The sequence below is a fragment of the Capra hircus genome, chromosome 12 (genome assembly GCF_001704415.2).
Source record: "Capra hircus breed San Clemente chromosome 12, ASM170441v1, whole genome shotgun sequence".
Lineage (NCBI taxonomy): Eukaryota > Metazoa > Chordata > Mammalia > Artiodactyla > Bovidae > Capra > Capra hircus.
Window position 1 is genome coordinate 14,743,593 of NC_030819.1, and position 14,615 is coordinate 14,758,207.

At 38.6% G+C, this 14,615-nt stretch overlaps 1 protein-coding gene across 1 annotated transcript in view; it reads left to right on the forward strand.

Moving 5' to 3' along the window:
- LOC102173859 (multidrug resistance-associated protein 4-like) overlaps positions 1-14,615 on the forward strand; it is a 180,169-nt gene that overhangs the window by 123,367 nt on the left and 42,187 nt on the right. Inside the window, 1 exon segment of the mRNA XM_018056299.1 lies at positions 8,937-9,083. Within this exon segment, the coding sequence (XP_017911788.1) occupies positions 8,937-9,083 (147 nt within the window).

A 14,615-nucleotide genomic window follows, 5' to 3' on the forward strand; every position in this document is an offset into this window, starting at 1 on the left:
TGATAGAGTACCTGAAAAACTATGGATGGAGGTTTGTAACATTATACAGGAGGCAGAGGTCAAGACAATCCAAGAAAAAGAAATGAAAAAGGCAAACTGGTTGTCTGAGGAGGCCTTACAAATAGCTCTGAAAAAAAGAGAAGTGAAAGGCAAAGGAGAAAAGGAAAGATAGACCCATTAGAATGCGGAATTTCAAAGAATAGCAAGGAGAGATAAGAAAGCCTTCCTCAGTGATCAATGCAAAGAAATAGAGGAAAACAATAGAATGGGAGATTAGAGGTCTCTTCAGGAAAATTAGATACCACGGGAACATTTGTGCAAAGATGGACACAAGAAAGGACAGAAATGATATGGACCTAACAAAAACAGAAGATATTAAGAAGAGATGGCAAGAATGCACAGAACTGTGCAAAAAAGATCTTCACAACCAAGATAATCATGATGGTGTGACCATTCACCTAGAGCCAGACATCCTGGAATGCAAAGGTAAGTGGCCCTTAGGAAGCATCACTATGAACAAAGCTAGTGGAGGTGATGGAATTCCAGTTGAGCTGTTTTAAATCCTGAAAGATGATGCTGTGAAAGTGCTGCACTCAATATGCCAGCAAATTTGGACAACTCAGCAGTGGCCACAGGACTGGAAAAGGTCAGTTTTCATTCCAATCCCAAAGAAAGGCAATGCCAAAGAATGCTCAAACTACTGCACAATTGCACTCATTTCACATGCTAGTAAAGTAATGCTCAAAATTCTCCAAGCTAGGCTTCAATAGCACATTAACCATGAACTTCCAGATGTCCAAGTTGGATTTAGAAAAGGCAAAGGAACCAGAGATCAGATTGCCAACATCCATTGGATCATTGAAAAAACAAGAGAGTTCCAGAAAACATATACTTCTGCTTTAATGACTATGCCAAAGCTGTTGACTGTGTGGATCACAACAAACTTTAGAAAATATAAAGAGACAAGAATATCAGACCACTTGACCTGCCTCCTAAGAAACCTGCATACAGATCAGGAAGTAACAGTTAGAACTGGACATGGAACAACAGACTGATTCCAATTCAGGAAAGGAGAATATCAAGGCTGTATGTTGTCACCCTGCTTATTTAAGTTATATGCAGAATACATCATGAGAAATGCTGTGCTGGATGAAGCACAAGTTGGAATCAAAATTGCTGGGAGAAATATCAATAACCTCAGATATGTAGATGACAACACCCTTATGGCAGAAAGCAAATAGCCTCTTGATGAAGGTGAAAGTGGAGAGTGAAAAAGTTGGCTTAAAGCTCAACATTCAGAAAATGAAGATCATGGCATCTGGTCCCATCACTTCATGGGAAATAGTTGGGGAAACAGTGGAAACAGTGTCAGACTTCATTTTGGGGGGCTCCAAAATCACTGAAGATATTGCCACTGGCCATGAAATTAAAAGACACTTACTCCTTGGAAGAAAAGTTAAGACCAACCTAGATAGCATATTGAAAAGCAGAGACATTACTTTGCCAACCAAGGTCCATCTAGTCAAGACTATGGTTTATCCAGTGGTCATGTATGATGTGAGAGTTGGACTATAAAGAAAGCTGAGCACCGAAGAATTGATGCTTTTGAACTATGGTGTTGGAGAAGACTCTTGAGAGTCCCTTGGACTGCAAGGAGATCCAACCAGTCCATCCTAAAGGAGATCAGTCCTGGATGTTCATTGGAAGGACTGAAGTTGAAGCTGAAACTCCATAATTTGGCCACCTGATGCAAAGAACTGACTTGTTTGAAAAAACCCTGATGCTGGGAAAGATTGAAGGCAGAGGAGACAGGGATGACAGAGGATGAGATGGTTGAATGGTATCACTGACTCAATGGACATGAGTTTGAGTAAACTCTGGATGTTGATGATGGACAGGGAGGCCTCGCGTTCTGCAGTCCATGGTGTCTGAAAGAGTTGGATATGACTGAGCAACTGAACTGAACTGATGGCAACCTTATTTTTAGTTTTTTGAGGACCCTCCACTGTTTGCCACAGTGATGGCCTCAGTTTACATTCCTACCAACAGTATATATATGTTCCCTTTTCACCACACCCTCTTTAACATCTGTTATTTGTATTTTTCAGTGATCATCATTATGAATGATGGTACCTTATTGTAGTTTTGCTTTTCATTTCATCACTAGCAATGTTAAGTATCTTTGTATAGACCTGTTGGCATATATCTGTGTATGTCTTCTTTGGAAAAATGTCTATTTGAGTCATCTGTCCATTTTTTTGAGCAGGTTTGCTTGTCATTGAATTATATAAGCCATTTTTAGATTTTGAAAATTAATCCTTTGTCAATCACATATTTTTCAAAGATTTTCTCTCAGTCTGCAGGTTCTCTTTCCATTTTGTTTATGGTGTCCTTTGCTGTTTGGAAGCTTATAAGTTTGATTAGGTCCCATTTGTTTATTTTTTGCTTTTATTTCTATCACCTTGTGAGACTGACCTAAGAAATCATTGGTACAATTATGTGAGAGGAAGTTTTACCTGTGTTCTCTTCTAGGAGTCTTATGGTGTCATGTCATATTTAAGTCTTCAAGTCATTTGGAGTTTATTTTTGTGTATGCTGTGAGAGTTGTTCTAACATCAGTGATTTACATGCAGCTGTCCCAACTTTTCCAAAGCTACTTACTGAAGATACTGTCTTTTATAATATACATTATATATAATATACAAGTCTTGCCTCTTCTGTTGACGATTAACTTTAACAGGTGTTGAAGGTGTATGCATTTATTTCTTGGCTCTCTGTTCCATTTATTCATAGTCTATTTTTGTGCCAAAACCACACCATTTTGATTACTATAGCTTTGTACTACCATCTGAAGTCTGGGAGGGCTATGACTCCTGCTTTGTTCTTTATTTTCAGGATTGCTTTGACAGTTCTAGATTTCTTGTGGTTCCAGATAAATTTTAGCTGTATTTGTTATAGTTTCATGAAAAATTTCATGGGTAATTTGATAGAGATCTGTAGATTGCTTTGGGTAGTATGGCCATTTTAACAGTATTAACAGTATTAATTCTTCCAATCTAAGAGCATGGAATATCTTTCCATTTCTTTGGATCATGTTCAGTTTCCTCTTTTAATGTTTTATAAATCTTTCACCTCCTTGGTCAAGTTTATTCCTGGGTATTTTGTTTTTTTGATGTGATTTTGATTTGTTTTTACATCGTTTTATAATGTTTCATTATGAGTATAAAAAATAATGGTTCAGTGTATCAATCTTGTATCCTTCTGCCTTGCTGAATTAATTTACCAGTTATATTAGTTTTTGTGTGGAGTCTTTACAGTTTTGTACATATATTATCATCTGCGTATAGTTACAGTTTTACCTCTTCCCTCCAAATGTGGATAAGTTTGATTTCTTTTTCTTGTCTTATGGCTGTAGCTAGGACTTCCAGTACTATGTTGCATAGAAGTAGTGAGAGTGGGCATCCTTGTCTTTCTCCAAATTTTAACAGGGAGACTCAGCCTTTCACCACTGAGTATTATATTGGCCATGTGCTTTGTCATAAATGGGCTTCCCTGGTGGCTCAGATGGTAAAGAATCTTCCTGAAATGCATGATCCCTGGGTTGGGAAGATTCCCTGGAGAAGGGAATAGCTACTCATTCCAGTATTCTTGCCTGGAAAAATCCATGGACAGAGGAGCCTAGTGGTCTGTATACAGTCCATGAAGTTGCAGAGTTGGACATGAATGAAAGACTTATACTTTCACTTTGTCATAAATAGTTTTCATCTGTTGAGATTTATTTCCTCTGCACTTAATTTCATGAGGTGTTGTTTTTTTTTTTTTTTTGGTCATGAATGGATGTTCAGTTTAATCAAATGCTTTTTCTGTATTTATTAAGATGATCATGTGGCTTTTGTGTTTTCTTTCATTGATATGATGGATCATATCAATTGATTTGTATATGTTAAACAATACTTGTAACCCTGGGATAAATCCAACTTGATCATAGTGCATGAATTTTTTATGTGTTGTTGGATTCAGTTTGCTAATATTTTGTTGAGAATTTTTGCATCTATATTCATCAAGGATATTGTCCTATGATTTTCATTTTTGGTAGTATCTTTACTGGTTTTGGTATCAGGATGATGGTGGCTTTATGGAATGTCTTTGGGAATATTCCCTTTGCTTCAATCTTTTGGAAGAATTTGAGGATTGGTATAAGCTACTCCTTTTTTGCTGGGTAAAGCTCACCTGTGAAGCCATCTGGTCCTGGACTTTTGTGTGTAGGGATTTTGTTTTTTTCAATTGCAGATTCTATTTCATTTCTAGTGATCAGTCTGTCGAATTTTCTATGTCTTCTTGGTTCAGTTTTGATGTGCTGTAGAATGGAGAAGGAAATGGCAACCTACTCCAAGATTCTTGCCTGGGGAATCCCTCAGACAGGGGAGCTTGGTGGGTTGCCGTCTGTGGGGTCACACAGAGTCGGACATGACTGAAGAGACTTAGCAGCAGTAGCAGCAGCAACATGTGTCTAGAAACTTGTCCGCTTCTCATAGATTGTCCAGTTTGTTGGTAAATACAGTTCATGGTTTATTTGTATATCTGTAGAATCAGTTGTTACTTATCCTCTTTCATTTATTATTTTGTTTATTTGAGTTCTCTCCTTTTAATCTTGGTAAGCCTAACCAGAGGCTTGTCAATTTTGTTTACCCTTTCAGAGAACCAGCTCTTGGTTTTATTGATTTTTTTTTCTATTTTTAAAATATTTATTTCCTCTCTGATATTTATTATGTCCGTCCTTTTGCTGATTTTAGGTTTTGTTCTTCTTTTTCTAATTTTTTTCAGTAGTAGGTTAGGTTGTTTATTTGAGGTTTTTCTTGTTTCTTGAAGAAGACCTATTTCACTATGAACTTCCCTCTAAGAACTGCTTTTGCTGCACTCTATAGATTTTGTATGGCTGTTTTCATTGTCATTTGTATTTTTAAATTTCCTCCTTGATTTAATCGTTGATCCTTTTTTTTTTTTTCTTAGTAGCATGTTTTTTATGTGTGTGCACTCAATTGCTCAGCTGTGTCGACTCTTTGTGACCCCATGGACTATAGCCCACTAAGCTACTCAGTCCATGAGATTTTCCAGACAAGAATACTGGAGTGGGTTGCTATTTCCTACTCCAGGAAATCTTCCTGACCCAAGGATTGAACCTGCATCTCTTGCATCAGTAGGCAGGTTCTTTATCACTGCATCACCTGGACAATCCAGCATGTTGTTTCAGTTCAGTTCAGTCGTGTCTGACTCTTTGCGACCCCATGAATTGCAGCACACCAGGCCTCCCTGTCCATCACCAGCTCCTGGAGTTTACTCAAGACTCACGTACATTGAGTCCTGATGCCATCCAGCCATCTCATCCTCTGTCGTCCCCTTCTCCTCCTGCCCCCAACCCCTCCCAGCATCAGTATTTTCCAATGAGTCAACACTTCACATGAGGTGGCCAAAGTACTGGAGTTTCAGCTTTAGCATCATTCCTTCCAAAGAAATCCCGGGGCTAATCTCCTCAGAATGGACTGGTTGGATCTCCTTGCAGTCCAAAGGACTCTCAAGAGTCTTCTCCAACACCACAGTTCAAAAGTGTTAGGTAAAGATGACCAGGACCCCAAAAAGAGTGTCTAACAGGCTTTTTAATGGCAAAGCACTCCCGGGCTGGGTTCCCAGACCCGAAGGAGGCAGGTCCAGGAAGTCCGTGGGTGGGGACCCTGTTAGAAGTTTGTTTATATATACACGTTCCGGGGGATGGCCAAGTTAATGGATGGGGGTTTGGATAGGTTGCCAGCGGAGGTGTGGCGAGCTGATAGGTCCTTCTACGTGGCTGGGGTGGGGCGGCTTTAGCCAGCGAAGTGTGCTGTTATTGGTCCCCGGGATCCGGGAGGCTCCCTCTGTTATGGGGTAGGGACTTCCCCCACCGGCGGGGGAGAGGAGGGGCGGCTCATGGTGGCACCCGGTGAAGTGTGCTGTGAATGGTCCCTGGGATCTGGGAGGATTCTTCCCTTAGGGACCTTCTCGGTGTTGGGAGGGAGAGGAGGGGCAGCCCATCATGGCCCCCCGGGTCCGACCTTACAAAAAGCATCAAAAGCATGTTGTTTAGTTTCCATGTAATCTTTCTTTCCTTATTTTCCTGTGGTTGATTTCTAGTTTCATGCAGTTGTGGTCAGAAAAGATGCTTGAAATAATTTCTGTCCTCATAAATTTGTTGAGTCTTGTTTTGTGCTATAGTATGGGTCCATCCTAGAGAATGGTCCATCTGCACTTAAAAAGAATGCGTATGTTGGGGTTTATTTGGATATAATGTCCTGGAAATATCTAAGTGAGTCTGATTTTTCTGTTGATTCATTTAAGATCTCTGTTGCTTGATTTTCTGTCTAGAAGATTTGTCAATTGATGTGAGTGGGGTGTTAAAGTCTCCTACTATTATCGCATCCCCATCAATTTCTCCCTTTATGTCTGTTAGCATGTGTTCCATGTATTTGGATGCTCCTATATGAGGTGCATATATGTTGACAAGTGCACTATCTTCCTATATTGATCTTTTAATCATTATCTAGTGTCCTTCTATATTTTTCTGTATAGTCTTTGTTTTAAAGTCTATTTTGTCTGATATGAGTATTGTTGCCTCCACTTTCTTGTTATTTCATGAAATATCTATTTATATCCCCTCACTTTCAATCTATGTGTGTCCTTTGCCCTGAAGCAGGTCTCTTATAAGCAGCATATTATATGCTCTTGTTATTTTTATTCAGTATGCCACTTTGTGTCTTTTGTGTGTTTAGTTCTGTGACAATTAAGGTAATTTTTGATATGTATATATTTATCACCATCTTCAACTTTGTTTTCCTGTTGATTTTTATTTCTTCTTTGTTCCTTATCTTTTGTTTTTTTTTCTTTTCTAGTTTTGATTATTTTCTTTTGTGTTATGCTTCCGCTCTCTTCTTTTTGGCTTTGTGAATATATTGTATGTTTTTGATTTATGGTTACCCTCTTTTTCAATTATGTCAACTTCTTCCTATATCTGCTTGCTTTAAACTGGTAGTCATATAAGCTTAGGGCTTCCCTGGTAACTCAGTGGTAAAGAATCCACCTGCCAATATAGGAGACAAAGCTTCTAGGGTTGGAAAAGATCCCCTGGAGAAGGAAATGGCAACTTATTCCAGTATTCTTGCCTGGAAAGTCCCATGGATAGAGGAGCCTGGTGGGCTGTAATCCATACATTCACAAGAATCGAACATGACTTAACAACATATAGGCTTAAACACATTCTGAAAAAATATCTGCATTTTCTTACTCTCCTGTCCCATTTTATGATTTTGATGTGTCTCTTATACATCTTAATGTTTATCCTTTTGCTGTTCATTGTGGTTATCATCGATTTCATAGAAAAACAATGTTTAATCTGTGTATTGGCTTATTTAAGTGATTTACTGTCCAACTATGATATTCTCTTTCCCATGGATTCTTGCTTCTTTTCTATTTAGAGAAGAGCTTATAATATATGGTGTGGTGGTGGTGGGGGAGTGTCTTCCCTGATAACTAAGTTGGTAAAGAATCTGCCTGCAATGCTGGAGACCCCGGTTTGATTCCTGAGTTGGGAAGATTCACTGGAGAAGGGATAGGGTACTCACTCCTGTATTCTTGGACTTCCTTTGTGACTCAGCTGGTAAAGAATCTGCCTGCGATGTGGGAGACCTGGGTTCAATCCCTAGGTTGGGAAGATCCCCTGGAGAAGGGAAAGGCTACCCACTCCAGTATTCTGGCCTGGAGAATTCCATGGACTGTAGTCCACAGAGTCACAAAGAGTTGGACAAGACTGAGCGACTTTCATTTTCACTCTTAGTATATCCTTTAGGACAGTTTGGTATTGTTTCGGTGTTTGCTTGTCTGAGAACTTTTATCTCTCCTCCTAAGTGCTCATCTTGCTGGATAGAGTATGCTAGGTTGCAGATTTTTTTCCCTTTTAGGACTTTGAATATATCTTGCCATTCCCTCTTGCCTGCAACTTTTCTGTGGAAATAACTAATAGCCTTGGCCCAGGGTGGGCTGGGGGTGGGGGTGGGATTCCTTTGTAATTAACTTTTGTTTTTCTCTTGCTGCCTTTGAATCTTCTCTTTAACTTTTCCCATTTTAATTATATATGTCTTTGTTTATGTCTGTTCAAGCTCATCTCACTTGGGACCCTCTGCTTCTGTACTAAAATATCTGTTTCCTTCTTTATATTTGGAAAGTTTTCTGCCATAGTTTCTTCAAATACATTTTAATCCTTTTTTCCTCTTTCTTCTCCTTCAGGAATTTCTATTATGCCTAGATTGGCATGCTTTATATTACCAAATAGGTCTCTTATATTGCCGTTTTTTTTTTGTTTGTTTGATTGTTTTTTTTATATTTGTGTTTCTGTCTGCTGTTCTGATTGGGTGATTTCGGGTGATCAATCTTTCACAGCACATATTCATTTTCTGAATTATTCAGTCTACTATTTATTGCCATAAAGCCAACTTTTGTTTGGTACCAAAACATACCTCACTTTTAAATTGTGAGACATGCTGTAATTAGTAAGATTTGATATTCAGAGAAAAAAAGGTGACTGCATTTTATCATTTTCTTTCTTCTCAGTTTTATTAGAACTTGTAATTGAGTTAAGAAAGCCTGAAATTATAGCTTACATCTGATGTTTTCCCCATGTGGTTTCTATTTAATGAGAAACAGTGATTTTTATATTCTTTATATATGTATTTGTGATTGTATTAAACTCTTATAGAATGTGTTATATGTATAAATTTATTCTATATTATATATGAATTTATACATAAATTGTAGAATAAAATATATAATGCACTTATAAAGTGTTTGCTCTGCTTTAGGATCATTGAAGTAAAAGCAGAGATCTTGTGCTGAGTGATGTTTCTCTATTTCAGGTTTAAATGTATTTACCATCCTTTTCGGCATCACAAGATCTCTGTTGTTATTCTACATCCTTGTTCAGTCTTCACAAATTTTGCACAACAAAATGGTAGAGTCCATTTTGAGTTCTCTGGTATTGTTCTTCGATAGAAACTCAATAGGTAAGTCAGACACCAAGTTTTCTCAGTAAAAATGGCCAACAAACCCATTTGGTGCCTTATTATAACTTATATTTGAAAATGGAGGAAATACTTGGAAGAAAATCACTGACCTGTGTTGATCCATTTTCTATAAAAAGCTGATATTTTTCCTCCTACCAGAGAAAATCTGAATGTAGAAGCATATAAGCTTTTATTCCAATTTGTGTTTGTGGTAAAATAAATGTTCACTTTGCAGAAAAATTTAGGAACCCATTTGTGGCCTGGCATACAAAACACCATACATTTGATGGAAATGTGTTTCAATGTTGTTGACTACTTGAGTTAGTGGTAGTGAGGTGGATGAACCTATAGCCTGTTATACAGAATGAAGTAAGAAAGATGGATAAAAACAAATATTGTATATTAATGCATATACATGGAATCTAAAAAAAATGGTACTGATGAACCTATTTGCAGGAAAGGAGTGGAGACTCAGATGTATAAAATGGACTTCTGGGCACAGCAGGGGAAGGAGAGTAGCACAGACCTACATACACTATCATGTGTAAAATAGACAGCTGGGGGGAAGTTGATATGAAACACAAGGAGCCCAGCCTAGCACTTTGTGACAACCTAGAGGGGTACAATGGGGAGACGGAGGGAGGCTCCAGAGGAAGGGGGTATATGTATAATTATGGCTAACTCATATTGTTGTATGGCAGAAACCAAAACAATATTGTAAAGCAATTTTCCTCTAATTAAAAAAGAAATTAAAAAATAAAATGTTGGCTGTGTTATGTGGTGTTAAGCTTCCCTGGTGGCTCAGATGATAAAGAATCCACCTGCACTGTGGGAGATCTGGGTTCGATCCCTGAGTTGGGAAGAACCCCTGGAGGAGGGCACGGCAACACACTTCATTATTCTTGCCTGGAAAATCCCCATGGACAGAGGAGCCTAGTGGTCTGCAGTCCATGGGGTGGCAAAAAGTCAGACAGGACTGAGTGACTAAGCACAGCCCACAAGCTAAGTTATTCTTTAAGAAGGACCTTCTTATGGAATCTCTCTCCATGAGACAAGCTGTGTGTTTCTTTCATTTCCTATCCATTTCTGGAATCACAGAGCTTCTGGCATAAGTTGACACTTTGAGGTTTATCTCAAATGGTAATGATAAATTAATTAGAAGATTGATGAAATGTAAATATCCTCTTCAATGAAATTAACCCTATAGTTTTACAGTGGACTTTGGTTACATGTAGCAACCCATTCCAGTATCCTTGCCTGGAAAATCTCATGGACAGAAGAGTCTGGTGGGCTGCAGTTCATGAGGTTGCAAAGAGTTGGGCATGACTGGGCGACTAACACTTACTTCCTTACTTGGTGACATGTAAGAAGAGGCTTTGTGGTATGTAGCAGGTGGATCCTCAGTAGTAAGTTTCTCAATATGAGTGTCCCTGGAGGTTTCCCAGTGGTTGATGTTTCCACTCTGTGTCTTTCACCTATCCTATTTTGGAAGGTAGCCTCCATACTAGGTTTCTTTGAGGAGTTAGTTCATCAGTGTACATGCCCACTTTGTCTAGTTGGTTAGATTTTTTGTGAGGCCCAAGGTGGCTTTGTATATGCAAGTAATAATTGACAGGACCTGTTACAGGATGTGGGCTGGAGGTCAGACAGAAGTAGCCTTGGCTTATTCATCAACTAGCCACAGGACTGTAGGCCAAAGCAGGTGGACACTATTGGGCAGGCAAATCTCAAAGTAGGATGTTGTCTACCTTGGTTTAAAAGTATGGACTCTGGAGCCAACTGCCTGGATTCAGTACTGGTGCTAGTTATTAATAGTAATAACTATTTATAGTTATGTTAATACATATGTGTTTGTTACTTAAATTCTCTATTTTTTGGTTTTCTTTTCTGTAAAATGAGGATTCTATTCACACCTAACTGATCTTAATGTTGTGGGCATTGTTGTTGTGCTCAGTCACTTGGTCATGTGCAACTCTTTGTGACCCCATGGACTATAACCCACCAGGCTCCTCTGTCCATGGAATTTTCTAGGCAAGAATACTGGAGTGGGTTGCCATTTCTGACTCCAGGGCATCTTCCTGACCCAGGGATCAAACCCGCATCTTTTGCATCTCCTGCATTGGCAGTCAGATTCTTTATCATTGTGCCAAGTTAGTTAATACATTCACAGTGCTTAGCACATGGTCAGTGCCTAATGTGCCTTACTGACAATGATGACATGGTGTCTGGGAACTTCATCTCCTGTGAAATGGAGATGCTGCTCTTCCTGTTTCACAAGACTGTTGTGAGGATTAAATAAGAATGTTGAGGGCAGCATCTTATGTAGATTTATTCAGTGCATGTTCTTTGGTCCAGGCACTGTGAGGAGCACAGGATGGTAAAATGCAGTGGCCCACACAGATCTCATTATATTAGGAAGTTAGAACAAGGAAGTGACTGGAGGAGCCCTTGCTATTATGGCTGTGAAGTTGCTCCGTTTTGCCTATTAATGTGAAAACTACACTTGTAAAGTTGGGAGCATTAAAAAGAACTGAATTTCTATTGTCTCAGCCTCTGAGGTCTCATGACCACAGTTAGCCAGGTTCTTCATGTTCAAGACCTATAGGCTTCTCTAGACATAAATTAATTTATTATTCAAGAATTTGGGACCAAGTTTAAATCTTCAAGTTCACTGATCTTAGAGCAGCCAGCATGCTAATGTTTATCTTGCTTCCCCCTCCTATATCTATTAGCAGGACTTCATTCCTTCAAGAAAGTTCAAGCCGAAATAACTACCACAAAGATAAGCCTAGTTTGCCCAAAAGGTTTGGGTCAATCAATTACCTACTCATTTAGTGGTAGATTAAATTGAACTCTTTCCCATCTTGTTTTCAAGAGTAGACTTTGTAGTACATAATTTAGGGTAGACTTTGTTTCTGGTATGTGATGTCATGAAGAGAAAACCACATATATTAGTTCACCGGAAGCTGTTTCATGGAACCATAAAGTTCTGTTGTCTGTCAGTCAAGCATCCAAGTTCTGCTTCCTGTCAGTCAAAGAAATAAAATTGCCAAAGTTCTGCTGTCTGTCAATAAAGGAGACAAAACTGCCAAACACCTAATATATTTCCCTGGGATTTAATGTGCATTGAAGATGAATCTTAGGAGGATCAAATATTTGATACCTAATTATTTTACTTTATAAACTACAGGCCCTTAAGTGGTAAAAGGGAGGAATGCTGATTTTTAAATGTTAGTCTTGACATAGCCCTGTGAATGCAAGGAAAATAAATACCTATTTCAAATTGATGAGTCATCAGTGTTACTAGAAAACTGTTTTTTCCTTGATTTAAGATTAACTAAACACTTGTGACACAAATAGCCAGATTAACAAAAGGTATAAAAGGCAGCACCTGTGTAACCTAGACAATTAGTGGTTTATCTTACAAGATCAGCTAGTTTTATTAACAAATTGTCCAATGTTTTAGACCAGGTGAGTAGAATTCACTCATACAATGGGAAATTCTAAAAGCTGAAGGAGGTTTAATTCATTTTGGTGCCAAATTTTCTAACCACTCCCATCTCCCTTCACAAAGCAACTATGGGAGTTTCATGCTTAATTGGCCTAGTTTTCAGGTATGTCTTCTCTTGGTTCTTGCTGTATCCAATGACTGCTTTCTAGATGAGATTAAGGTTTGAAGTCTTAGGTACTAACACGAGTACCTTATAGATTTTGGATAAACATTGAGTATTTTTAAAACATACCTCATCTTTTCTCTTCCCTTGTTATGTCAATTTTTTTTAATTTGATGTCAGATAAGAGGGGAAACTTTGATTGTCATCAGTATACATTTAAAATATATTAATGGACATGGAGTTGAGATGAAAATGAAGATGTTCCAATGTCTCAGTTCTGCTAGGACAGAGCTTTGTAATAGCTGTGCCAGTCACTTCACTGGCACAGTCAAGATCCTTTTGAAAGAAGCACAGTTATTTTAAGTAACACTGATTCAGAGTAGGATGTGTGTGTGAGAGAGAGAGAGAAAGGCTCCTTTTGAATTAGACTGTTACACTGGAATGAGATCTATATTATTAGATTCTATTAAAGAATTGTGAATTTTAAAGTTTGAAAATTAACCAGCAAATTAAAATGATTCTAGACTTTACCCAGACTAAATTGAAAGGTTTTTCTTTATTTTTCAATAGTGGTTTAGAACCACTGTGTCATGTGGGATCCATGTGACCCTTGGTAAAGAAAACAGACTTTGGAGTCAGCTATTCTGAATGTGGGAAGTCAGGGTCAGCAGCTGAGAGGCGCTACCCCATGTCTGAGTTTTGCCAAGAGAACACATTGGTCATAGCAAACACCCTCCTCCAATAACACAAGAGAAGACTCTACACATGGATATCATCAGATGGTCAACACCAAAATCAGATTGATTATATTCTTTGCAGCCAAAGCTGGAGAAACTCTATATAGTCAGCAAAAATAAGACCGGGAGATGACTGTGGCTCAGAACATGAACTCCTTATGGCCAAATTCAGACTTAAATTAAAGAAAGTAGGAAAAACCACTAGACCTTTCAGGTATGACCTAAATCAAATCCCTTATGATTATACAGTGGAAGTGAGAAGTTGATTTAAGGGCCTAGATCTGATAGAGTACCCGATGAACTGTGGACAGAGGTTCATGACATTGTACAGGAGACAGGGATCAAGACCATCCCCATGGAAAAGAAATGCAAAGAAGCAAAATGGTTGTCTGGGAGGCCTTACAAACAGCTGTGAATGGAAGAGAAGTGAAAAGTAAAGGAGAAAAGGAAAAATATTCCCATTTGAATGCAGTGTTCCAAAGAATAACAAGGAGAGATAAGAAAGCCTTCCTCAGCGATCAATGCAAAGAAATAAAGGAAAACAACAGAATGGGAAAGACTAGAGATCTCTTAAAGAAAATTAGAGATACCAAGGGAACATTTCATGCAAAGATGGTCTCAATAAAGGACAGAAATGGTATGGACCTAGCAGAAGCAGAAGATATTAAGAAGAGATGGCAAGCACACACAGAAGAACTGTACAAAAAACATCTTTACGACCCAGATAATCACGATGGTGTGATCATTCACCTAGAGCCAGACATCCTGGAATGTGAAGTCAAGTGGCCGTCAGAAAGCATCACTATGAACAAAGATAGTGGAGGTGATGGAATTCCAGTGAAGCTATTTCAAATCCTGAAAGATGATGCTGTGAAAGTGCTGCACTCAATATGCCAGCAAATTTGGAAAACTCAGCAGTGGCCACAGGATTGGAAAAGGTCAGTTTTCATTCCAATCCCATAGAAAGGCAATGCCAGAGAATGCTCAACTACCACACAATTGCACTCATCTCACACACTAGTAAAGTAATGCTCAAATTCTCCAAGCCAGGCTTCAGCAATAAGTGAACCGTGAACTTCCAGATGTTCAAGCTGGTTTTAGAAAAGGCAGAGGAACCAGAGATCAAATGGTCAACATCTGTTGGATCACTGAAAAAGCAAGAGAGTTCCAGAAAAACATCT